Source organism: Rattus norvegicus, chromosome 14 (genome assembly GCF_036323735.1).
Source record: "Rattus norvegicus strain BN/NHsdMcwi chromosome 14, GRCr8, whole genome shotgun sequence".
NCBI lineage: Eukaryota > Metazoa > Chordata > Mammalia > Rodentia > Muridae > Rattus > Rattus norvegicus.
Genome location: NC_086032.1, coordinates 4,875,578 through 4,899,400, shown reverse-complemented (window position 1 = coordinate 4,899,400; position 23,823 = coordinate 4,875,578). Strand labels below are relative to the sequence as shown.

The 23,823-nt window shown below is 45.1% G+C and overlaps 1 protein-coding gene and 1 long non-coding RNA gene across 9 annotated transcripts in view; one reads left to right on the top strand and one right to left on the bottom strand.

Annotated features, from left to right (window-relative positions):
* The window catches only part of Abcg3l4 (ATP-binding cassette, subfamily G (WHITE), member 3-like 4), a 49,463-nt gene continuing 25,640 nt past the window's right edge, over positions 1-23,823 (top strand). For 2 of the 8 annotated variants that reach the window (XR_010057398.1, XM_039092240.2), the window contains exons 1-6: positions 9,258-9,392; positions 12,329-12,553; positions 14,649-14,708; positions 15,286-15,400; positions 15,888-16,040; positions 19,860-19,996. Coding sequence is in view for 6 of the 8 variants with exons in the window: in XM_039092240.2 (XP_038948168.1) it covers positions 12,348-12,553; positions 14,649-14,708; positions 15,286-15,400; positions 15,888-16,040; positions 19,860-19,996 (671 nt within the window). In the remaining 2 variants the exon portion in view is untranslated. Of the gene's footprint in view, positions 248-314; positions 4,527-9,257; positions 9,393-12,328; positions 12,554-14,648; positions 14,709-15,285; positions 15,401-15,887; positions 16,041-19,859; positions 19,997-23,823 lie in introns of those variants that run through there. The other 6 variants (XM_063273411.1, XM_063273412.1, XM_039092238.2 and 3 more) reach the window with 6 other exon arrangements.
* On the bottom strand, positions 7,383-9,110 carry LOC120096559 (uncharacterized). The gene is made up of 2 exons (XR_005493113.2): positions 8,976-9,110; positions 7,383-7,944 (listed from the first exon to the last, which is right to left on the bottom strand). It is a non-coding gene; the product is annotated as an uncharacterized LOC120096559 (long non-coding RNA).

Genomic DNA, 23,823 nt, shown 5'->3' with positions numbered 1-23,823 from the left:
TGGGCGGGACAAAGAAGGAGCTGACGAGCTCGGACTTCTCGCCCCACAGCCCTGGAAGACGTTCCAAGGGTGTTAGGGGCCCGACTTTTCGGGGCCCAATCTGGGACTCTGGTTAGAGGAGAAGGATCCGGACTAACGGCACCTCTGTCTGTATTTTTGGCTTTCAGAGGGCCCCGGACCTTTGCCACCTCCATCTGACTTTTTGCTTTCAGTTTGGTACCAAAGCCGTGCAGCACGCCTGTCTGTTGTATGTTTGACTGTTGGTGTTGTTTGTTTTCTCTGTGTTCTAATCTTCCTTAGAACTAACATGGGACAGTCCCTAACAATGCCCCTAAGTCTCACTCTTGATCATTAGAAAGACATCCACGACCGGGCACACAACCAGTCCGTCGAGGTTAAAAAAAAAAGGAAAATGGCAGACTCTCTACACATCCGAGTGGCCCACTTTTGGAGCGGGATGGCCAGTGAATGACACATTTAATAAGATCATTATTTTACAGGTTAAAGATCGGGTCGTCCACGGACATCCTGACCAGGTTCCTTATATTATCACTTGAGAGAGTCTCGCCTTAAAACCCCCCTCCTGGGCGGAACCCTTCCTGGACCCGAATTGGCCTCCCCTCAACCCCCAGCCTGTCCCCTCGACCCGCCCGGTCCGCCGGCCACGTCTTCCTCTCTCTACCTTTGTGAAATCAGAGCCTTCTAAGAAACCTGTCCTCCCGGCAGACCCAAACTCCCCTCTCATAGATCTTCTCTCTGACAGGCCCGGCTGAAACGGAGGAGGCAGAGCCGCCGGCCAGATCAGTTGCCGGGCCACAGTCTGATAAGGGTTTCTCCCCTGTCACAGGGAGATTGCGCAATAAGCGCGAGGTAATGCCAGATTCAACCTCCCAGGCTTTCCCACTTAGACAGGGAACCGGTGGCCAGACCCAATACTGGCCGTTTTCAGCAGCTGACATTTACAATTAGAAACAACACAACCCTTCTTTCTCCAAAGATCCGGTGGCACTCACCGACCTAATAGAATCTGTTTTACTTACCCACCAGCCTACTTGGGATGACTGCCAACAGCTCTTACAGGCCTTCTTGACCTCAGGAAAAAAAAAAAAAAACAAAGAGTGTTCCTAGAGGCCAGAAAGCATGTTCTGGGAGATGATGGGCGTCCCACCCAGCTGCCTGAGGACCAAACTGGGATTTTAATACAGCTGAAGGTAAGGGACACCTACACCTTTATCGCCAGTTGCTTCTAGCGGGTCTCCGAGGGGCTATACGACGCCCTACTAATTTGGCTCAGGTAAAACAGGTATTACAGGAAGCAGGGGAAACTCCCTCCGCCTTTCTAGAGAGACTTAAGGAGGCCTACCGTATGTACACTCCCTATGACCCAGATGACCCAGGACAAATGACGAGTGTCTCTATGTCCTTCATCTGGCAGGCTGCTCCAGATATCAGGACTAAGTTACAGAGGTTAGAAAATTTACAGGGCTATACATTACAAGATTTACTTAAAGAAGCTAAAAGGATTTTTAATAAGAGAGAGATAAAAAAAAAAAAAAAAAACAAAGAATTGAGTCGAATCTTGGCCGCCGTAGTTCAGGGCCAAGAAAGGAAGGGAGATAGGGGGGAGCTCGAAAGGGGCTGAAGCTGGATAAAGATCAATGTGCCTATTACAAAGAGAAAGGGCACTGGGCCAGAGAGTGCCCCAAGAAGCCTGGCGGACCCCGAAAGCCTCGACCACGAACCTCCCTCTTGGCTCTAGATAAAGATTAGGGAGGTCAGGGCCAGGACCCCCCCCCCTGAGCCCAGGGTAACGCTTAAAGTTGGGGGGCAGCCGGTTACTTTCCTGGTAGACACAGGAGCCCAGCATTCAGTCCTCACCCGAGCTTCAGGACAACTCAGCGACCGGACGGCCTGGGTACAAAGAGCTACTGGTGAGAAACAATACCGATGACTACGGACCGCTGGGTTCAGCTGGCTACCGGTAAGGTGACCCATTCCTTCTTACATGTTCCGGACTGCCCGTACCCTCTGCTGGGCCGTGACCTGCTCACCAAACTAAAAGCACAAATTCATTTTGAGAAAGGAGGGGCCCCCACAACTCCCCTTCAAGTTCTAACCCTACAATTAGAGGATGAATATAGACTATAGAAACTGAGACAGGACAAGCCACAATCCCTAGAAATAGACACTTGGGTCACGAATTTTCCACTGGCTTGGGCAGAGACTGGTGGGATGGGGTTGTCGCTCCAACAGCCCCCCTTAATTATACAGTTAAAGGCCACTACAACTCCAGTCTCCATAAAACAATACCCCCTGTCACATGAAGCTTATCAAGGTATAAGGCCTCACATTACGAGGCTTCTAGATCAAGGCATCCTAATCCCCTGCCAGTCGCCTTGGAATACGCCTCTTCTGCCTGTTAAGAAACCCGGCACTGGAGATTATAGGCCAGTACAAGACTTGAGAAAGGTCAACAAGAGGATAGAAGATATTCATCTGACTGTTCCAAACCCTTACAATTTGCTCAGTAACTGTTCATCGATGAGAAACAGGGGTATGCTAAAGGGGTCCTAACACAAAGGTTGGGACCCTGGAAACGCCCTGTGGCCTACCTGTTTAAGAAATTGGACCCTGTGGCCTCCGGCTGGCCACCGTGCCTAAGGATGGTGGCTGCTATTGCTGTCCTGATCAAGGACGCTGGAAAATTGACTTTGGGACAGCCACTCACCATCCTAGCACCCCACGCAGTGGAGGCCTTGGTAAAGCAGCCCCCAGACCGCTGGCTCTCTAATTCTCGCACCAAGCCTTGTTACTGGATGCAGAACGGGTTCAGTTTGGGCCCGTAGTCGCCCTCAATCCTGCCACCTTGCTTCCTCTACCAGAGGAGGCAGAACAGCATGACTGCCTACAAATCCTCGCAGAAGTACATAGAACCAGGCCGGACCTATCGGACCAGCCTCTTCAGAATGCTGACCACACATGGTACACGGATGACAACAGCTTCTTGGCAGAGGGAGAGCGAAAGGCTGGAGCTGCGGTCACTACGGAGGACAAAGTGATTTGGGCGAAAGCCCTGCCTGCTGGTACCTCCGCACAACGGGCTAAACTCATTGCCTTGACTCAGGCGCTCAAGATGACAAAAGGTAAGAGGCTAAATATATATACAGACAGCCGTTATGCCTTTGCCACGACACACATCCACGGGGAGATCTACCGGAGGCGGGGGCTGCTCACATCTGAGGGTAAAGATATTAAAAATAAGGCTGAAATTCTGGCCCTCTTAGAAGCCCTATTCTTGCCCAAAAGACTGAGCATTATGTATTGTCCAGGACACCAGAAAGGGCACAACCCAGAGGCACAAAGAAACCGGCTGGCCGATGCCACGGCGCGAGAAGCGGCCATGAACAAACAAATCTTGCCCTTAAATAGCCCAGACCAACCCACGCCCCCACCAGTGAGACAAACCAGTTGGGTTTATGCCCATGAGGACATAGAGCTCCTAAAAAAAAAAATGGGGGCCATCTACCACCCTCAACTAAAACAGTGGGTCTACAAAGGAAAGACAGTTATGCCAATAAAAATGACTTTTAAATTGATCTCCTTTTTACATAAATTAACCCATTTGGGGTTTAAGAAGATGAAAACCTTACTAGATCGGGAAGAGATAAATCTGTGTTTTTTTGAATCGGGACAAAGCGATACAAAAGGTGACTGAGAGTTGCAAAGCGTGCGCTCAGGTTAACCCGGGAAGGACCATGATTGGACAAGGAGTTCGTCCTAGGGGACACCGTCCCGACATCCATTGGGAAATTGATTTTACTGAAATTAAACCAGGTATATATGGAAACAAGTATCTCCTAGTGTTTGTAGACACCTTCTCAGGATGGGTCGAAGCCTTCCCCACAAAACACGAGACTGCAAAAATGGTCACCAAGAAGCTCCTCAAGGAAATCTTTCCCAGGTATGGCATGCCTCAAGCGTTGGGGTCCGACAACGGGCCCGCTTTCGTCTCCCAAGTAAGTCAGTTGGTGGCCAAATTGCTGGGGATTGATTGAAAATGACATTGTGCCTATAGACCCCAGAGTTCAGGTCAGGTAGAACACATGAATAGAACAATTAAGGAGACTTTATCCAAACTTACGCTTGCAACCGGCTCAAAGGATTGGGTGGCCCTCCTTCCCCTAGCTCTATATCGGGCCCGGAATACCCCGGGCCCCCATGGTCTAACTCCTTTTAAAATAATATATGGAGCACCACCCCCATTTGTCCATTTCTTTGATTCAAACATTGCTGATTTTGCTGACAGCCCTTCTCTGAGGGCCCATTTACAGGCCCTACAGATTGTGCAGAGAGACGTCTGGAGACCTTTGGCCGCTGCTTACCAGGACAAGCTTGAACATCCGGTGGTGCCACACCCGTTCCAGATTGGAGACACCGTGTGGGTGCGCAAACACCAGACCAAGAATCTCGAGCCACGGTGGAAAGGACCCTACACCGTCCTCCTGACTACCCCGACCGCCCTAAAGGTAGACGGAGTCGCGGCTTAGATCCACACACCACACGTCAAGGCAGTCCGGTCTGAGGAATTGACTAATCACAACACTACACCCCAGACATGGAGAGTTCAGCGCACTCCAAACCCCTTAAAGTTAAAACTCCTACGTGGCTCCTCCTAGCCCTTTTGTGGCCTAGAGTCAGTGGGGGAATAAGCCCCCACCAGACAGAAATTTCTTGACCAAGTCGAGTGAAAGATTTCACTCAAAGTTAGCAAAAAAAAAATGGGGGAATGAAAGACCCCAGCTTAGCAGCAGTAACGCCATTTTGCAAGGCTGTACTTAAGATGACTGGTTCAGGGAAAGGTTAGAACACTGAGTACACAGCGGCTGCCAAGCAGGATGTGTTTGGTTGAAGGCCTGGCAACAGGACGACTTCGGTTGAGCACCTGACAATGAAAAAAAGCCCCGGGAGAGGTCCCACACCCTGGTGGGGGGCCGAGTCAGTAGCTATGTTCCAAGAAGGTAGCTAAGAAACTTGCCCCTGGGCTGAACCCTTGGGGGGCCGAGTCAGCCGTTATGTTTCAGGAAGGTAGCTAGGAAACTTGCCCCCGGGCTAAACCCTTGCCATATTAGAATCCACCAATTATATCCCTGTAACCAGGCATCTGCTTCTGTATGCTTGCTTCTGCTCCCCAAAATCCTATAAAAAGCCCATCCTTGGTTCCGTGGGGCGCGCCAGTCCCCCGAGTGACTGAAGCGCCCGCAGGTGCCTGTGCCTGTGTATCCCGACAATAAACCAAATCCTCTTGCTGATTGCATCCTGTGGTGTCTCGGTCTGGTCTTTGAAGTTGGAGGGTCTCCATCCCGAGGGAAAGTTCTCCCTGAGAGCTTTTCATGACATTTCAGGGTAAACTCTGGATGTGAAAAGTCACTTAACCTCCAGGATTAAGTTGGTGGTGTGCGGTTTGACTAGAGGCTCTCAAAAGGAAAGCTCCTGAGACACAGATGTTTGGACTTGGTCTTCCACATTTCTGTCTGTACAAACTACCTCTTGGAACAATTGCCCACTCCCAGATCTGCTAGTTCCCAAGATCCTTTGCAGCCCTGGAGATTACAGGCTATTGTTTACTAGCTGCTATATCTGCACCTTCACAGGTCTAGCCCTTGTGTTTCTACAATTAACTTTCATAACTCCCTCATTCATTCTTTTTCCATAAAAGGAAAGTACTCATCAGTGATATTCATCAGTGTTTTTAAACATCTTAAACATTGATGTGTAGTGTAACAAAATATCCATTTTGGCTCTTGTTATAGACTCAGTGTTTCCATAGTCCTTCCTGCTGGCCCCCGTTCAGTCATTCCTTTGTGACTCTGCTGACCACAAAAATCTCTCTCTAGCAGGGATTCACAGCTGCCACAGTAGGCTAGTACTCAGCTAGGGGACCTTCATCCTCCTTCCTGTCCTCCATTTAGGTCTCTCTGGACTTACCTCAGTGCTGCTGCTGCCTGCCCACATGAGCCACTTCATCCCCAATCTTATTCTGTGCCTCCTAGGGGGTTCAGGCTTTGACAAGTGAGGCAGAGATTTCCTAGCTCATTCCTGCCACCTACAGTGTATTCTATATCCGGGCCTTGTTCCCACCCACTTCCGGGCCTTGTCCCCACCCACTTCTCAGTCAGTTTATCTTTGCTCAGTTTATTAACTTGCCCAAAATCCATGTTGCCCTCACTGCCTCCCAACCCGCTGGAGTCACAGCAGGATACCTCTACCTTTGGTTTCACCTTCAAAGTTTTCATGCATACAGAAATTTTAGGAAGATCTTCATGGTGGTTTGAGCAAGCTTGACAAAGGGAGCAGCACTCTTAGGAGGTGTGGCTTTGTTGGTGGAAGGGCACCCCTGTGGGGCTGGGCTTTGAAGCTCCACCCAGTGCAGAAAAGCCAGATTTCTCCTAGCAAACTTCAGATCAAGATGTACAACTGTCAGCTCCTCCTGAGCCTTACCTGCATGGACGCTACCCTGCTCCTGCTAATTGATAACGGACTGAACCCGTGAACCTGTAGGACACCCCAATTAAATGTTGTCCTTTGTAAGACTTCTTGGTCATAGTGTCTCTTCAGAGCAATAAAACCCAAACTGAGACAATGTATTTATTTATGAGACCAATTTTCTCTTTTGGCTTGTGCACAGTGGTTATCCAGACTGATGGGCCAGTGATTTCCAGAAGTCTGCCCACCTCCACTGTCCCAGCATTCCAGTTAGGGTGTGGCTGCCGACCCGCCTGTGTGCTGGCGCTGAGCAGGTGCACATGCATGTGCACCAAACACCCCACTTACTGAATTCTGTCTCTCCTCACAATCCTGGATCTGTTTTTCTGGAGTATTCATTAGAGACCAGGTGTGAGAGCCAAACCCGGGAGAGCAACTCTGAAACAGACCCAAGGGCCTCAGCACGAACTCAGAAGGAACAGAAGTGATCACCATGTATCAGGTCCTGATTCTGTGGCCTTCTGCCGTCCTGACCTTGTTAATCACTTCCAGAATCCACTACCTCAGAGTAGAGAAATGGAGTAATCACCTTGCCAGCTTTTATCTCTAGAGCCTGTGCAGGAAGTGGAAGACACAATCCAGAAAGTCTACCGACGAGTGCTTGTGTGTCAAGAGTTCCCTGCCTGCTATTGTGCCCTTCCACTCCTCACTGGCATCAGTAGAAAAGCTCACTGAGAATGCAGTAGACTCGCATTCACTTTTTATAATAATGGCTTTTTTATAAAATGAAGTGGTAGTTGCAGCTGTTAAGTACGAGGACTGGGGTAGATTCTTAGGTTGGAGTTCAGCTCAATTCTCCCAATTATGTGGAAATAGGCATATTATGAAAAATGTGCTTATTCTATCTGGGAATTTATTGCATGGTATCCAGGAGAGACACGGTTAGGTGTTGCTGACATGACATTTAGTCTACACTCTGAGTCTCTTGTCTTCCTATCCTTTTCTTCTCTCTTCGTTTTTAAAGCAATGTTCAGTGATCCACCTCATTGCCTTGGGAACACAAGAACATGGCAAACCAGACAGCAGCAGACGTGAAGAAGGGAGAAGAGGGTAGAACTGAACGACAGTGAGACAGAAAAAAATACAATGATGTCATCGAACAATAAATGAAGAGAGAAGCCAGATCGGTGAACTGTTAGCAAACTAGCAAAGAAAAATGCACACCGACAGTAGACATATTACATCACATACCAACAAAGTTCAGAAATTCATAAGGATATACCTGAAAATCTTATGTTCTAGATTCCAAGTAGAGGGCAGAAGCAGTCTTTCTAGCCCAGGCTACAACTTCCTATGTAGCACAGGCTGTCCTTCAACTTGGAAACCTTGGGCCTCAGGCTATGAGTCCTGAGATTATAGGTGTGTATTTTTACCCTTCATCCCAGAAGTGCTCTCAATGCTCTGTTAAAAAAAAAAAAAAAAAAAAAACCTCTGAATTTCACAATTACAAATGTGTCACATGGTAAATGTATCTTGCATTCTGTGACATTGGTGTTTCCCTCCCTCCCTCACTGAACCTGAGGAATGAACTGGAGGATTTCTGACAGACAGAATGCTGGCCAGTAGCCCCAGGGACCCTCATGCCTCTCCTTCCCATTGGCAGGCTTTTCCCTGGGTGCTGGCATCTGAACTCAGGACCTTATGCTTAGAAGTCAGTCCACTGCCCTGTCCTCTTCCCACTTTCTGTGTTGGACTCCAGTAAAAGGTAATCCTAACGAAAGCTATTTAAAATGTTTATTCTTTGAGAATTTCAAGAATTTAATACATAGGATGGATTAACCACAGTCAGCCTCACTTAATCTCCACTGCTGCCTTCCCACAGGATTCCCCTCAGAGTCCTCTCCCAACTGCAGCTTCCTCCTCCTTTTCTCTCTCCCTCCCTCCTCTCTCCCTCCTCCCCCTCCCCCTTTCCTCTCCTTCAGTAACCCCTGGAGTCCAGTCAGAGCTGCCCATACACTCCTCAGTGTAAAAACCTCCCCTGGTCAGTCAACACACCAAGGACTACTCTCCTGAAGAAAACTGACTGACTTTTCCTCCCCTGGCAGTCACCAACTGTCTACAGTTCCTCAGCTAGAGGTGTGTGTTGCTGGGGAGGGGCAGCGGGGGTGGGGCGGGGAGGATATGCTTCTTCCTCCCTAATCCAGGCTAGAAAGTTAAAACTGGTTGGGTAGTGAAATTCACTCTTCAACCTTTAACTTTAACGGGTCTATGATGCGTCCATTGCTGTACACAGAGCACCGTCTGACCCAGGTTAACAGTCCAAGTGCAATCACTCCGTCTTTTTGTTCTTTTGGAGATAAAAGTTTAATGTTTAGCCAAGGCACACAAACCCAATCCTCCTGCCTTAGCCTCTCAGTTACAAAGATTACAACTGTGAACAATTGTTCTCTTGAATTATAAAAAGAAACTACAAACGAAATTATATTACCAACCTTCGCGCCCAAGGAAACAAATCCCCTGCAGTCGTGACCCCATGTTTGTCTCTTTCTGCTTTATGCTCATGTTCACTTTCAGATTGCTACCCCGCCGCCAATTCAGTTAATAAGAGAAAAAAAAGGCACTTTTACTTTTCTTTCCCCCTCTTCATCCAGACGTCAGATCCTCAACATCCAGCACTGATTCGTCCCTGATCTAGGGCTTAGTGCAGACTGCCCAGCTCTCTCAGTCTTGCTGACCCCGTGGAGCCCCAACCACTTAGCGCACAAGAACCCTGACTCCCCACCCCGTGGTGTGCAGCCTCCAAGCCTCACTTCCTGCTCCGCCCAGGCAGGTCTTCACTTTCCTTCCCTGGCAGCCTCTAGGAAGAAGCAAGGGACTCTGTCGGAGGCTTCGGGTCCTTGAGCCGCTGGGTGAGTCCTCTTTCCCTGCATCTGCCTGCAGTGAGTGCCGGAGAGCAGGGCTGGCTTTATTATTTCAGAGTTAACATTAGACACCTCTCCAACTTACAGTGCACAGTCTGTACCTCTCCGGGTACGTTCAGAGGTGCGCAAGCATGTTTCCAGCACCGAGGCTGCTTATTTAAACCGGGAGTTGCTTTTCCGCGGGGTTTCTGGGACTTTTCAGGGTGTGGGGGAGGGGCGGGGCTGAACGCTGTGTGGAGGGAGATCATAGGGAAACTTGTAAAGTCAGTTCTTTTCTCCCAAGCTGTTGAGGCACAGCCTCTTCTGCGTTTCTGTCAGTTGTGTGTGTATTCCAGGGTAGATGGCCCTTCAGCTTTCTGGCGATTACAAAGGCATGGGGCTGTAGATAAAACTCATGGGCTGTAAAGCAGATGATCAGCCTTGTGTAGACAGCACTTTTACCTGCAGAGCTGTCTTGCTGCATTCTGGATGGTACTCAGAATCTTTTTCTTCACAAGTGCTTCAGATGATCAAGTCCAGAGCCTTGCATACGCCAGGCAAGCGCTCTGCCAGTCCCGAGGGATTTTAAATATCGAAGCATCTCATCTACTTATAGGGTAATTTGACTCCTTCCTTTCCGGTTTGTATCTCTTTTGTATTTTTCTCTTGACTTACGGCTCTGAGGACTCAAGTCTGTTTTAGATAATACCTGATGGAAAGATCACCCTCGGCCCCATGTGGATGCTAGAGGAAGTAATTTCACTCATTCCCTATCGAGTGTAATGATAGGATTCTCGCATTAGCCTTGATTATCTGAGGTGTGAGCTTTCTCTTCCTGGTGTGTTCATGGCTTTAATCAAGAATGAGTTCGGGCTTTCAAAGTCTCCATCTATTGAGAATGACGTCATTCTATCCTTGACCGTGTTCCGTGCTGAATCGCTTTTTTTTTTTTTAATTGGCTTTTTTGCAAAGCACACATACTGTCAAGTGTCATGTGCTTTCTTTTCCTCTTGACTTTTAGTCCAATTCCTCATGATCAGATGGGACACCAGAAATTACCTTTTGACTTGTGAGATGTGGCGATGGAGTGTTCCCATTATTAGTACGTGGTCGTCTGCGTTTGGCCTGACTTTGGCTGGATGTCCGCTTTGCTGGGTCTGACCACTGCTGCTCCTGCTTGCTTTGGAGTCTTTGCTGAAAACTCCCGTTTCTGCCTTTCACTTTCAGTCTTGGTATGCCTCTGCCAGTTCCGTGAGTTCCTGCTGCAATCAGTGATTGCTTACTGATTTTTGCTTTTCAATTCTATTTACGTTTGAGTCAGGGTTAAAATCTGTGATGAATGAAATCTTAGAAATTGAAGGGGCTTCTTCCCTCTTTGCATTTTCTGCCTCTGCTTCTTTTTTTTTTTTTTTCTTCTTCTTGCTTAGAAGTTTGCTGACTCAATGTTAGTTTGCTCTCTATTGCTGTGGTAAAAACATCACGATGAAAAGCAACTTGGGGAGTTGAACGTTGATTTGGCTTAACCCTTCCACATCACAGTCCATCCCTGAGACACACCTAGGCAGGAACTCGGGCAGGGACTGAATCAGAGACCATGGAGGAATAAGCCTTACTAGTTGTTCCTCATGGCTTGCTCAGCCTGCTTTCTTTTTTTTTTTTTTTTTTTTTTGGTTCTTTTTTTTCCGAGCTGGGGACTGAACCCAGGGCCTTGCGCTTCCTAGGCAAGCGCTCTACCACTGAGCTAAATCCCCAACCCCTCAGCCTGCTTTCTTAAACACTCCAGGACCCCAGAGTGGGCTGGGCCCTCCCACATCAATCATCCATCAAAAAACGCCCCAACAGCCTTGCCAACCTGATGGGTACGGTTGCTCACCTGAGGTCTCTTCTTCCCAGGTGACTCCAGTGTGCTTCACGTGGATGAAAAGCTCACCAGCGCTTACCGAGTTACTACTGTTGGTTCCTTAGAACTCAAGATTTATTTCTCCTGCACTCTTGATTGTCGCTTTGTGTCTTCTTCCTTGTGTTTAGAATTTTCCTGTACGTACCTTCTTCAGTGCTGGCTCAGTGGTCACACATTGCATTAGTCATGCCCATCCTGAAGGTCTTTATAAAGGACACTTTTGTGTGTAGCCACCATGTTGGCTCTCAGTTATTTTCTGAGTGCTCAGAGTGCATCCTTCCATGCTCTGGCCTCAGGGATTTCTATCAAGGAATGCACTGTTGTTCTCAATGGTTTGCCAGTCGGGTACTTTGTAAGTACCTTGGCTCCTCTGTGTTGTAACCGGCAGCATTCTTCTCTTGCTCTGCATCCTTGAGATTTTGCCTAGAGTGTGATATCGTGCAAGACTTTTTCTGGTAACCGTTCAGTTCCACTGACTATGCCATGTCCCCAAATTAAAACACATATGCACAAACATACATACACACACATACACACACACACACACACACACACATGCACACACACATACTCATGCACAGTCACACACATGCATGTGCACAAATACACATATGCGCGCACACAGAGATAGACAGACAGACAGATCAACCCACAGACAGACAGCAACAGGAGATGTGGTAATGGTGGTCATTATTTTTCTCTAAACTTCCTCTTCCTCTAAACTTATAATGTGTCATAATATGCTTTTGACATAACACAAATCTGCCCCCTTATCTGTCTCTTTCTGTATTAATTACAGATAACTTTTATCTTTAGCTCAATTTGCTCATTTATTTCTTAGGAACATGGTGTCTAAGGGGGGTCTACGTACTCAGTCATGTCTGCTTCTCGTCTGGGTCCTCGGGTAATCACAGAGCTGTGCACTGTTCATGAGGAAGGAGTCTACCTATGGCACCACAGTTGAAAGCCATCAGTGAGCGTGAGGACCTGTGTCATGACTGTGTTTGTCTGGACCTTCAACTTGCTATTGCTTTTCCTTCCACAGGAAGGAAGAACCTCTCAAGATGTCTTCCAGTAATGACCCCACTGTAATACCAATGACAGAAAGACGTCACAGTGACCTTCCCGAAACAAACACCAGTGACCCGGAGACACTGACTGGAGAGGCTGTTGTGTTGAGTTTTCACAACATCAGCTACATAGAAACAGTGCAGAGCGGCTTTCCACTTTGTCAGAAGACACGTGTGATGGAAAGACTGTCGAGCATCAGGTATGTCTGTGAGCTAACGACAACACTGTATTGAATAATGTTCTTAAGAAACACAGACTGTCTCTCTATAAATAAGCTGTGTGTGTGTGTGTGTGTGTGTGTGTGTGTGTGTGTGTGTGTGTGTGTGTGTGTGTAGGTATGTGGATGCCGGTGTGTGTGTGTGTGTGTGTGTGTGTGTGTGTGTGTGTGTGTGTGTGTGTAGGTATGTGGATGCTGGTGTGTGTGGATGTGTGTTATTTGTGTGTGTGTGTATATGCATGTGAATAATGTATGTCTGCATATATGGATGTATATGTGTGTGTGCGTACACACAGATACAGATGTGCAGATGCTATTACACATCCTTGACCTAAATCTTCAGAGGACAGCCTTGTGCATTGACCTTCACCTTTACCTTGTTGGACACAAAGTCTCTGATTGCTCACTGCTGTGTATGCTGGGCTAGCACCTTGCAAGCTTCTGGGGATTCTCCTGTCTCTGTCTCCTCTCTTAACAGAGCACTGGACTTAGAGATACCCACTACTGCGTCCAACTTTATGTTAGTTCTGGTGGCTTAACTTAGGTCCTTACCCCATCGATCCAGCCTCTCCTTGTTCTACCTACAGACAGGTTCATGACCGCAGTGAGTTTAATGGGGGTGGACACTAAAGAGCAACATTAATGGATTAGTGACACATGAAGTTGGTTCTTTGGAAATACAAATAAACTTGACAAACCCTAGACATAGTGCCAAAAGGGAACATAATAAATGATTTCAATTCAATAAAATTAGGGATGGAAAAGTAATACTGAAGACAGACTGTTAAAATCAAGGCATGATGAAGGAAATTTAGACTCTAGAAATTTGAAAGTCTAAAAGAACTGTGTACATTTGTATGCACACTGTCCTCCCAAAACTGAAGGGTGAGTTTCCAGCCTGCTGACTGGGTCAATCACAGGTGATGAGATGGGAGCAATGAGGGAAGTCCAGACAGCAGACAGACAGGGCCTGATGTATCTGCTCAAAGTTCACAGAGAGCTAGAAAGAAGACAAGCAATGTGGAAACACAGAGTTCCACAAAGCAGAGAGAGCAACCGGTAACAATTCCTAAGGAGAGCATGCGTACCAAGGTTCCCCAGCTCAGTCTGCACACCCTGTCTCTCCCACACCCAACCCTACGCTCTGTACTTGGGCTCTGGTCATTCCTGCTCCTCTGCCTACAACTACCACCATTTCTTACTGAGAAGGACATGGACAGAGCAAAGGGTTGACACATTATCTGAATGTGAAAGGACGAGTGGGAAGGGAACTGAGCTTCTGTAAGAATGTGCCCTTCTCAGTCTGAATCTTCACTACACTGAAGCAATCAATCAGTGTTCTGAGACTGATTTATGCTTGTGCTTTGTCTCTGCATTAATAAGGAATGCCCTAGCTCCGAGCGATGGATTTCCATCCTAAACAGCGTATTCTAATTTAAGTGTCAGAGAAGGAAGCCATCATTTTGTGGGAGGTAGATCTTTGCTTTCTATTTGATTCAGGTGTTTTTCTTGAGTGTTGATCCTGGCAAAGCTTTCCTATCCCCTGCAGTGCTTCTGTCTAGTCTTTGGATTTCTTCTGAAGGCATATCGATTTTGGTTCTACTCCATTTTAATAGCAACGACAGAGCTTCCCATACCCTAAGAATCGTTGGCTTCTCATGTAGAGGTTCACTGAGTCGCAAGCAGGGTTGTGAAGACAGTGACTATCACACATTAGCAGGAAGCTGTCACAACCGTGACACGTAAAGGCTGTGTGTGCAATGGAGTCTTCATGAGAACTGGCTACGTCCTTCAAAGAACGTTCATCTTGGCTATATGGCATTTCAAAGAAGACAAATGGTTTAAATAATAAACAAAGGGGATTCTGTGGTATCTGAGACATTTTCTGATGAGTTCCCACTAGCCGCTGACATCTTTCTAAATCATAGACCTCTATTAACATTTAAAAATTATCAGTTTGTGCTTATGTTCTGTCTACAATTCCATCCAAATTCAATGAGCGCTTTCAATGTAGACCCTAAGCTAATTTCACTTCTTTAAAACAGAAAAATAAACCAGTATGACTTTGTGTTTGCAGTGGGATCATGGGACCAGGCCTCAATGCCATAATGGGACCTCAGGATGGGAGCAGATCTCTGTGAGTATAACTGAAAGCACAGCAAGCCCTCTGTGTGCAGTTCACGTGCTCTAAACCAGTCACCTTCATGGGTGTTATTTAAGTGCTGTCACTGCAGCTAGGCTGGTCCTATGTGCTGTGATGTGCAGGAGGGATGTGTCTCATTTTCCACAATGAACTTTAGGAATAGGAAATGGTACAGTGATTGGCACATGGTGTTGATACCTGTTATTATTTCATGAGGTGGGGGGATAGGCCTGAAATAGAAAGATGTAGCAGACGTTTTGGGAGGGTAAGAGAACATCTGCAGGCCTAACTCTCGAAACACAGCAGCACCTTACCTGGGTCAGTCTCTAAGCCCAGATAGCAGGGAGGGGCAGTTATGTAAATCGTGTCTTGCATTCACAATTCTGAGCTGAATTACAGCCCTTGATGAAGAGAAAAGTGCACATGTGGGACTTCAGTTAAACTGTTGACTTGTTCTTTACATTATGTTTCCGTTTTGCTTGACATGCAGAGTTTTAATTTTGAGCCTCTAAAGAATGCTGTGGCTTTCATTGAAGAAAATAAACTACACACTATAATTAACCCTTTGTAGGTTATTAGATGTCTTAGCTGCAAGGAGACATCCAAGTGGATTATCAGGAGATATTTTGGTAAACGGTAAACCTCGACCTGCTAATTTCAAATGTACATCTGGTTATGTACCACATGTAAGTGTTGGTGGGTTACAATTTTAGACCTGTTCTGCTTGGGTATGGGCAGGTGCTCAGCTTATAGACTTGTGTCTTTCCAGTTAAGTCTATAACATACTCATAGGCCCCACTTTTTCCATGCCAACACTTTATAGTCATTCATTAACCTGAGTCTGACATCTGTGGCACACTGTTAGTAAGAACAGCCATGACTTAGTCTAGAGGGCCACTGTTGTCTACCTGTGTTCTTCCTCCAGCTTTCTACACTCCTAGAAGATGTCTTCTGCAAATAACTGCAGGCAGCAGTTACCAAATTCCTGTCCTCTTCTTGGGAGGCAAATGGGAGGGGGAAGAAAACATTTGGTCCAGGCTCTGAGCTTGGGATTAGTGAAATTCAAAGTTTAAGTGCAGCATTACACTGGGTGTGTTGTTGGTGTGGCCTAGGTCACATTTGTTAGAGTCTTAGTGGTAACTCTATCTAATTAGAATTCCATTTGCCCTTAAGAATGATGTGGTCATGCACACAGTGACCGTGAGAGACAATTTAGAGTTCTCAGCAGCTCTCTGTCTTCCAATGACTATAACAAGAGATGAAAAAAGAAGGAGGATCAATGAGGTGCTTGAACTTCTTCATCTGGATGAAAAACAAAATACCAAGGTAACATGAGGAAAAAATCTTGAAAGATACAGGGGGGGGCAAAGGGAGGGGAAGGGGAAGAAGAGGAAGAAGAGGAGAAGGGGAGAGAGACAGAGAGAGAGGGGGGAGGGAGGGAGGAAGGGAGGGAGGGAGAGAATCAGTGTGTGGATAACATGACCCTCCACAAGGTGTTTCCTGTAGTTCTGTGGTCAAGGGTGACCACTTTCTCTGTTCATGAGTAAGCGACTGGGTACATGAAGTTAAGGTGGAAATTACACTGTGAAGCCTTCTAAACAATGGGTGAACCTGGGAATGGAGAGCAAACCAGCAGGGAAATGTGCTCCTCACATGGCCATTTCAAGTCTTCCTTACATGACCCCTCTACCCTTAGTGTTACACTCATGACTCATTTGAGAATTTGATGAGTTCTGTTTTCTGTTCATCTTCCCTTCCTCTGGAGCAGTGGTTCTCATCCTTCCTAATGCTCTGACCCTTTAATACAGTTCCTCATTCCTGGTCACTCACGAGCACAAAATCATTTTGGTGCTACCTCATAACTGTAATTCTGCTGCCGTTGGGAATCCTAATGAAAATGTCTGATCTGTGACCCCTAAGGGGGTCATGGCCCACCGGTTGAGAAGACCTTTGTTCCCTGGTTGTTTCAAATGTATTTCTGGAACTGACCTCTGGTGTGAGACTGAGGACTCTGGCTCTGTGCTTCATCTACCTTAACTTTCCTTCCAGGATTGAACTCGGTCTCTAGCATCTTCTTCTAACATGTTTAAGGCTTGTTATTTTTGTAGCCTCTTGTTTTGTGTTTTCATCTCATCCTGTCTGGGATGGTTAGTTCAGACTGTTGAATAGACACAATCCACAATCACTTGGAATCACCTAGAAAATAAGGAATACTCTAGTCGTGTGGACATTTCCACAGGTGCTTGTCTTCATAAGGAAATCCATGAGGAGAGACTCAGCCCACTGCAGCAGCACTGTTCTCTGGGCTTGGGTCCTGGGTGACAGAAGAAGGGAGTAGGTGAGCCGGGCACTGGCTGGCAGGCAGGCAGGCATGCATTCTCTCTGTGCTCTGGACTGCACGTAACCAGCTGCATCAGGTTCCTGCCTTGCCATCCCTGCAATGATTGACTGCACTCCTGAACTGTGCTCTGAAATAACCCTTCATCTCCATGTATACTTCTCACCAGAACATTTCATCTCAGCCACTGGATGGAGAACTAGGATATTCTCTTGCCCTTGCTCCCCAATGCCCTATCTTCTGACAGAATTTACTCCCAGGTCTTAGGTTTCAGAGATGCAGCCTTGGTCAAGAGCAATAGCGCATGGACCACTTGCCTTCTGTGGAAGCTCATGCAGGGCCGGGAAGACAATAGATGAGTGGTGAGCTTCACGGCCACCGTGTAATGGATAACATGTTTCTTTTCTTTTTAAAAACATTTACTTGACGTATATGTGTATACTGTAGCTGTCTTCAGACACACCAGAAGTGGGCATTAAGCCATTACAGGTGGTTGTAAGCCACGCTGTGGCTGCTGCGAATTGAGCTCAGGACCTCATACTCTTTCTGATGTGTCATCTCTCTAGCTCCAGTAGCTTGTTTCTTACTGACATATTAAAAGGAATATTACATAGCACCTCACTTTGGATACTGAATTATTCTGCATCCTTTAAAAAACAAGATTTACTTACCTTAACAATTCCATTCTTAACTATCCAAATGGACGCATCCTTGGCATCCTCAGCTGTCAGATCTACAACCCTTAGCCATCCCCAAATGTCCTTTCATTGCCAATAGAACCTGATCAGGAACTTTCTTATATGCTTCAAGTTTTGAAATATCGGGTTGTTTCCCTCTTCTTGGGTCCCCAAACCCTTCCTGCCCCTCACTGTTAAACTGATTCATTGAGAAGATCATATGTAGATGTTTGGTGAGTGGACACTTGGTACTATGGATGAAAATGGCTTTCTAGAATTTAATTCTCATGGTTTAACTCCTGCGCTGGCCCTTTCTTAGAACAGCAAGTAGGATGGCACAGGATACTTCTCTAGTGTTATATAAGACACTTGTTTTGGTGGGAAGAATGGCTCTCACAAAGGCTGCCATCCATCACATTTTCTTTCCTCCTGAGTTATAGGAACTTGTTTGCTTTGGCCCCTTCTATAACTTGGTTTTATATTTTCAATGAGGTGCTTCATTTTGCTGTGTTTTAAACAATAAGTAGTCATTGCCCTACGTTGCTTACTTGTTTCTTTAGTGACAACACATAAAAATATTTATTAACTTTTTGAAGGCCATGAAATATAAAAGATTTCAAGAATTTAATAATATAACTTTTAAATGATAACTTTGAATAATGGTGTGTGTTACTGTGTGCATTTATGTGTAGGAATGTGTGTGTGCGTGTGTGTGTGATGTGTGCATGTAGGTGTGAGTGTGGGTGTGCATATATATGTACGTGTATGAATGTGAATATGTGTGCATATGTGAGTGTGTGTGTGTGATCATGTTTGTGTCACTGCCTGCGTGCCATAGCACACACAGGAATGCCATAGGTCCCTTTTCAAGGGTCCATTCCCACCTTTTATGGAGTATGCAGGCAGGGGCTGTCTTCTGCTGGTGCTATACCTGCATGGCTTACGCTTCTCTCCTCTCACTGTAATTACATTCTGATGGGGTATGGATGCATGACACTGCATGTAGCTTTAGATGCGAGTTCCAGGGATGGAACCCAGGCTTGAGGCTTGCGTGGCTTTTCCCTGCTAAACCTCCTCAGCCATCGTAAGACTTTCATGTGAGAAATGTAGAGGAAACACATAGGCCCTGCATGATTTTTATATAATCAGCACAGTGGTATAATTTCTAACTCCAGCCTTTGGGCTTCTGAGTGGGTAGTACTTTATCACACACTTGCTAACGCTATTTTTCACCTGAGCATTTTAAAAGAACATTAGGTAGTATCTTACTCCTGAGAACTTAATTTCATTTCATTCATCCAAGTAAGGACAGATGCTCATCTACAAAGTCTAAACTATCAAGAACAACAATGCCTTTATATCTTCAGCCTTGTTGTGTCCCCATTCTTCCTATCCCTCACCATTCTTTGTTCTATGTTATCAGTAGGGCTCAATCATGGTTTTGCTTGTTATGATTAGAGAGTTTAAGCTTCAGAATTGTTCCCTATGTCTGTGTCCCCTCAACCTTCCTGTGAACTCTCACCTTACACATTGACACTGACTGCTTAAAAAGACAGTTCCAGTTTGACCTGAGGAACGTCCCACCTTTTGGATTTGTCTACAGGGGTGAGACACGAATTCTTAGATGCTGTCCAGTGTAAATGATGTCAATTCACAAAGTCTTAAAGAAGTTGAAAATGTCCTAGGAAGGCAATGTGAACTTTCCACATAGTAATGTTTGCTAAAAGCAGTGTGTGTGTGTGTGTGTGTGTGTGTGTGTGTGTGTGTGTGTGTGTGTGTGTGTTGGGGTGTTGTTAAATGATTACTAGAGATATTTTATCTCCTTTCCCATCTTCCCTATTTCTTTCAACAGTGATCTCACTTTGCAGGTCTTTGCGTGTTATAATGCATCCTAGAACATGTGATTGATAATGATCAAATAGTCAGCGTAATTAACATAGCTTCACGTCAAGTGTGACCTGATTTCATTCTATTCTCTAGTTAGAAGAGAAACCTCCTTCTTCTCCCAGGTGCCCATATTTTGGCTCTTTGGAATAATGATTTAATACAATCTTTTATTGCTGGAGTAAGCTGGTTTACCAAACGACAGTGACTATGTTCTTATTGATAATAATGTCATTGGTGTTGTAGCCTAGATCCAAAGAACTCAGGAAAAGGACCAGTATAGCAGTGGAGCTGATCGCTGACCATCCCATTTTGTTCTTGGATAATCCCACCACTTACTTAGACTTTACAACTACGACTTATGTCATATCAGTCCTGAGAAGGTATGTGCCAAGGGGACATTAAGGTTTTATTTACTTAATGCCTGGTTGTGTGTGTGCATTTTTGGTTCAGGAGATGCAGAAGTAGATAACAGAACTCTTGTTTATTAGAGGGAAACTTCAACCAAGAAGAGACATCAACAACACATTCTAGAGCATATGAAGGGTGGCTGTGGTGATGGTTGAGCACTGCTTTAAATAGCATGTCCCTAAACCCTCAAGCATGTGACTAGTGAGCTGGGGTTGTGGAGAGATCTGAAGAGAGTGACTGCTGCAGCGAAAGGAGGTTTTCTCTAAGGCAAAGAAACAGTTGAGAGCATATATCAGCAGCTTGCCAGCACACCTAAAATCTCTAAAACAAAAAGAAACAAATAACACCCAGCAGGAGTAGACAGCAGGAGATAATCAAAGTCAGGGCTGAAATGAACCGAGTAGAAACAAAAAGAATTTAAAAAACAAAGAGCTGGTTCTTTGAGAAAATCAACAGGATAAATAAACCATTAGCCAGACTAACCAGAGGTCACACAGAGTGTGTCCAAATTAACAAAATCAGAAATGAAAAGGGAGACATAACAACAGAATCTGAGGAAATTTTAAAAAATCATGCCTGCTACTAAAGCCTATACTCAACAAAACTGGAAAATCTGGAGGAAATGGACAATTTCTAGACAGATACCAGGTACTAAAGTTAAATCAGGAACAAATAAACCATCTAAATAACTCCATAACTCCTAAAGATATAGAAGCAGTTATTAAAAGTCTCCCAACCAAAAAGAGCCTAGAACTAGATGGATTTAGTTCACAATTCTATCAGACCTTCATAGAAGACCTCATAGCAATACTGTCCAAACTATTCCACAAATTGAAACAGATGGAGCACTACTGAATTCCTTCTATGAAGCCACAATTACTCTTATACTTAAACCACACAAAGACCCCACAAAGAAAGAGAACTTCAGACCAATTTCCCTTATGAATATCTACTCAAAAATACTCAATAAAATTCTTGCAAACAGAATCCAAGAACACACCAAAACGATCATCCATCATGATCAAGTAGGCTTCATCCCAGGGATGCAGGGATGGTTTAATATACAGAAAATCCATCAATGTAATCCACTGTATAAACAAACTCAAAGATAAAAACCACATGATTTCATTAGATGCTGAGAAAGCATTTCACAAAATTCAACATTCCTTCATGATAAAGGTCCTGGAAAGATCAGGAATTCAAGGCCCATACCTAAACACAGTAAAAGCCATATACAGCAAACTAGTAGCTAACATCAAACTAAATGGAGAAAAACTTGAAGCAATCCCACTAAAATCAGGGACTAGACAAGGCTGCCCACTCTCTCCCTACTTATTCAATATAGTACTCGACGCCCTAGGCAGAGCAATCAGACAACAAAAGGAGGTCAAAGAGATACAAATTGGAAGGGAAGAAATCAAAATATCACTATTTGCAGGTGATATGATAGTATACTTTAGTGACCCCGAAGGTTCCATCAGAGAACTACTAAGCCAGATAAACAACTTCAGCAAAGTGTCTGGGTATAAAATTAATTTGAACAAATCAGTAACCTTCCTCTACTCAAAGGATCAACAGGGTGAGAAAAATTAAGAAAATGACACCCTTCACAATAGTCCTAAATAATGTAAAATATTTTGGTGTTACTTTAACCAAGCAAGTGAAAGATCTGTATGACAAGAACGTCAAGTCTCCGAAGAAAGAAACTGAAGAAGATCTCAGAATATGGAAAGATCTCCCAGGCTCTTGGATTGGCAGGATTAATATAGTAAAAATGGCCATTTTGCCAAAAGCAATCTACAAATTCAATGCCATCCCCAAAAAATTCCTACTGGATTCTTTATAGAGATAGAAAGAGCAATTTGCAAATTCATTTGGAATAACAAAAATCCCAGGATAGCAACAATTATATGCAACAATAAAAGAACTTCATCCCTGACCTCAAGCAGTTTTACAGAGCAATAGAGACAGGCAGATAGATCAGTGGAATGGAACTGAAGACCCAGAAATGAACCCACACACCTGTGGTCACTTGATCTTTGACAAAGATGCTAAAACCATCCACTGGAAAAAAGACAGTATTTTCAACAAATGGTGCTGGTTCAACTGGAGATCAGCATGTAGGAGAATGCAAACTGACCCATTCTTATTGCCCTGGACAAAGTTAAACTCCAAGTGGATCGAGGACTTTGACATCAAACAAGATACAGTCAAACTAATAGAAGAAAAAGTGGAGAAGAGTCTTGAACACATGGACACTGGGGAAAATTTCCTGAACAAAATACCAATGGCTTATGCTCTAAGATCAAAAATGGACAAATGGGACCTTATAAAACTGCAAAGCTTCTGTAAGGCAAAGGACACTGTCATTAGGACAAAATGGCAACCAACAGATTCGGGAAGGATCTTTACCAATCCTACACTTGCTAGAGGGCTGATATCCAAAATATACACAGAATTCAAAAAGGTAGACTCCAGAGAGCCTAATACCCCTATTAATAATGGGGTACAGAGCTAAACAAAAAATTCTCAGCTGACGAATGCGGAATGGCTGAGAAGCCCCTAAAGAAATGTTCAACATCTTTAGTCATAAGGGAAATGCAAATCAAAACAATCCTGAGATTCAACCTCACAGAAGTCAGAATGGCTAAGATCAAAAACTCAGGCAACAGCAGATACTGACAATGATGTGGAGAAAGAGGAACACTCCTCCATTGTTGGTGGGCTTGCAAACTGGTACAACCACTCTGGAAATCAGTCTGGAGGTTCCTCAGAAAATTGGACATTCCACTAACTGAGGACCAAGCTATACCTCTCCTAGGCATATACCCAAAAGCTGCTCCAACATACAACAAAGACACACACCCCACTATGTTCATAGTAGCCTTATTTATAATAGCCAGAAGCTGCAAAGATCCCAGATGCCCTTCCACAGAGAAAGGGATTCAAAAAATATTATAAAACAATGACTTCATGAAATTCATAGGCAAATGGAATGAACTAGAAAATATCATCCTGAGTGAGGTAACCTAATCACAGAAAAACACACATAGTATGCACTCATCAATAAGTGGATATTAGCCCAAAAGCTCGAATTATCCACGATGCAAGCCACAGACCACAGGAAGCTCAAGAAGAAGGATGAGCAAAATGCGGATGCTTCTACTCCTTTATAAAAGGGAGACAAAAATATTCATAGGAGGAGATATGGAGGAAAAGTTTAGAGCAGAAACAGAAGGAATGTACATTCAGAGCCTGCCCCACATGTGGCCCATGTATATACAACCACCAAAACTAGATAAGATTGATGAAGCTAAAAAATGCATGCTGAAAAGATCAGATTTAGATCTCTCTTGAGATACACAACCAAAGCATGTCAAATACAGTCAATGCTAGCAGCAAAACACTGAACTGAGAGCAGGACCCCATTGGGGGAATTAAAGGAAGGATTGAAAGAGCTGAAAGGGCTTGCAACCCCATTAGAAAAACAATGCCAAGGAACCAGAGCTTCCAGGGACTAAGCTAATACCATAAGAGGATACATAGACTGACCCAGGGATCCAACTGCATATGTAGCAGAGAATAGCCTTGTTGGGGCACCAGTGGAAGGGAAGCCCTTGGTCTTACCAAGGTTGGAACCCCAGTGCCGGGGAATATCAGCGGTGGTGGTAAGGGAGGGTGGATGGAGGTGACCACCCTTATGGGTGAGGGGGAGAGGGAAGGAATAGGGGATTTATGGACAGGAAATCCGGAAGGGGAATAACATTTGAAATGTAAATAAAGAAATATATCCAATAAA